The sequence below is a fragment of the Sinocyclocheilus anshuiensis genome, unplaced genomic scaffold (genome assembly GCF_001515605.1).
Source record: "Sinocyclocheilus anshuiensis isolate Anshui unplaced genomic scaffold, SAMN03320099.WGS_v1.1 scaffold2192, whole genome shotgun sequence".
Lineage (NCBI taxonomy): Eukaryota > Metazoa > Chordata > Actinopteri > Cypriniformes > Cyprinidae > Sinocyclocheilus > Sinocyclocheilus anshuiensis.
The window spans coordinates 218,585-220,388 of NW_015542463.1; the positions used below are offsets into that span (position 1 = coordinate 218,585).

Sequence of the window (1,804 nt, forward strand, 5' to 3'; positions counted from 1 at the left end):
GCAAATTCATGCCATACCTTTTACACATTTACTCAAATTGTTATGCTGATAATACAATTTGTAAGGAAAAATGCATTAAATAGCGAGGTATTTCTGGGGAAACTTTTTCAAAGGAAAACACGCACACACGCATGTCTCTTTGCTGAGCCGCGGCGGTATCAGTGAATCAGCAGCATCCACAACTGAACGGAACAAAAAGTGTTGAACTTGAAAATTGTTTATGCGCGAGTGCACTTGCTCAAGTGACTGCTGCAGAACGCACGCGAGAGAGAGAGACGAGGCTGCGCAGATCGCGCGTCTAGTGAGTGGGAATTTACCGAATGTGGCAAGTTAACACTTGCGGGTGTTAACACTTAACACTGTATGCAATACCCGCAACCTCACACCAAATTAAGGCAGATTTTATATGAACTTTTTTAATATAATCATGTTTCTACTCCAATTTGTTGTTGAAATATAAACATTTACTTGGCAGCTGTAATAAAACTTGCTTTCATGACAGATTTTGTGCAAACATAAATAATGGAGAAAGGGTTAAGTAAAAATGTAATAAATATATAATATAGTATATTAGCAAAATTCTCCTCTTTAGAGTTATACAAACTAACAAACTCGGGGTTCCGAGGTAAATGTAACTTTACATGACATTATTTACAAGCTGTTTTATTGCCATCTTTCTGCAGTTGAAACACTGATTGAATGGTTATATGACACAAGATTATTTTTCAGTTGCTGAAATTTCATTGCATCAATACAAAATCCAGGACCAGAACAATCTGATTTATTATGTGCACCAGCTATTAATACCACACACACGACACGAGAATGTAAAGATACGGCGTTGCTAAGTTTAAGTTTAATGGTTCAGGCTCAGCCGGTGGAGCAGGATCAGTTCCCCGGTCAGGACCCCAGTATGATGATGGATCAGAAGCCGCCCATGTATGGCCAGCAGCAGTACGCCGCCTCCCAGGCCCACATGCAGCAGGGCGGCTACACGCCCATGCAGGACCCCAGCTTCCACGGCATGACGGCACAGATGGGGCAGAGGCCGGGCTACCCCATGCTCCGCATGCAGGCTAGACCAGGACTCAGGCCCGCCGGGGGCGTCCCCACCCAACCCAATACACTCAGACTGCAGCTGCAGCACAGGCTACAAGCACAGCAGGTACAGTTTTTACTCTCATACATGAGAAGAAAGAACAGTCCTGAGTAAAGTAGAATAAAATGGTTGTATTTTTATTTCTTAATCATAATGTTGTCTGATTATGCCATCAATATTAAGCACAGTAATCATTTAGTTAAAGGGATAGTTCTCCCAAAAATATAAATTCAGTCATCATTGACTCACCTTCATACCATGTCACCTCTCATGCCTTTAAACACAAAAGAAGATATTTGAAAGAATGTTAGTAACCAAACAGTTTTGGTGACCATTAACTTCTATTGTATTAACAAAACCCTTTAAAATGTATATAGACAATATAATGGAAAGTTTTTCGCTCTGAAACTTAATTGGTGACACTTAGCTTTGTTAATCCAAAGACTTAAATGCATGATCTTTTTTTCCATTCATATACATGCATTTTAAAGCAAAAAGTGTAATTTAATCTAAATCAGACTGGTGAAATAGTACCGTCTGTGGTTAGCTGTCCCCTGCTGGACATTACAGGAATCAATCCTTGACCTCATTTTGGGTTTATTTAGTGGTCATGCATCATAACTGTTATGTTTCTAACAATTTGAAGCTACAATCAGTGATTATAATTAGATTTAATTTTTGATGTAATTAAGATTCAACTATTAA

The 1,804-nt window shown here is 39.2% G+C and overlaps 1 protein-coding gene across 5 annotated transcripts in view; it reads left to right on the forward strand.

Moving 5' to 3' along the window:
• The window catches only part of ncoa2 (nuclear receptor coactivator 2), a 113,900-nt gene that overhangs the window by 100,791 nt on the left and 11,305 nt on the right, over window positions 1–1,804 (forward strand). For all 5 annotated transcript variants that reach the window (XM_016493318.1, XM_016493321.1, XM_016493322.1 and 2 more), the window contains one exon: window positions 869–1,165. In XM_016493318.1, coding sequence (XP_016348804.1) covers window positions 869–1,165 — 297 coding nt within the window. The remainder of the gene's footprint in view (window positions 1–868; window positions 1,166–1,804) is intronic.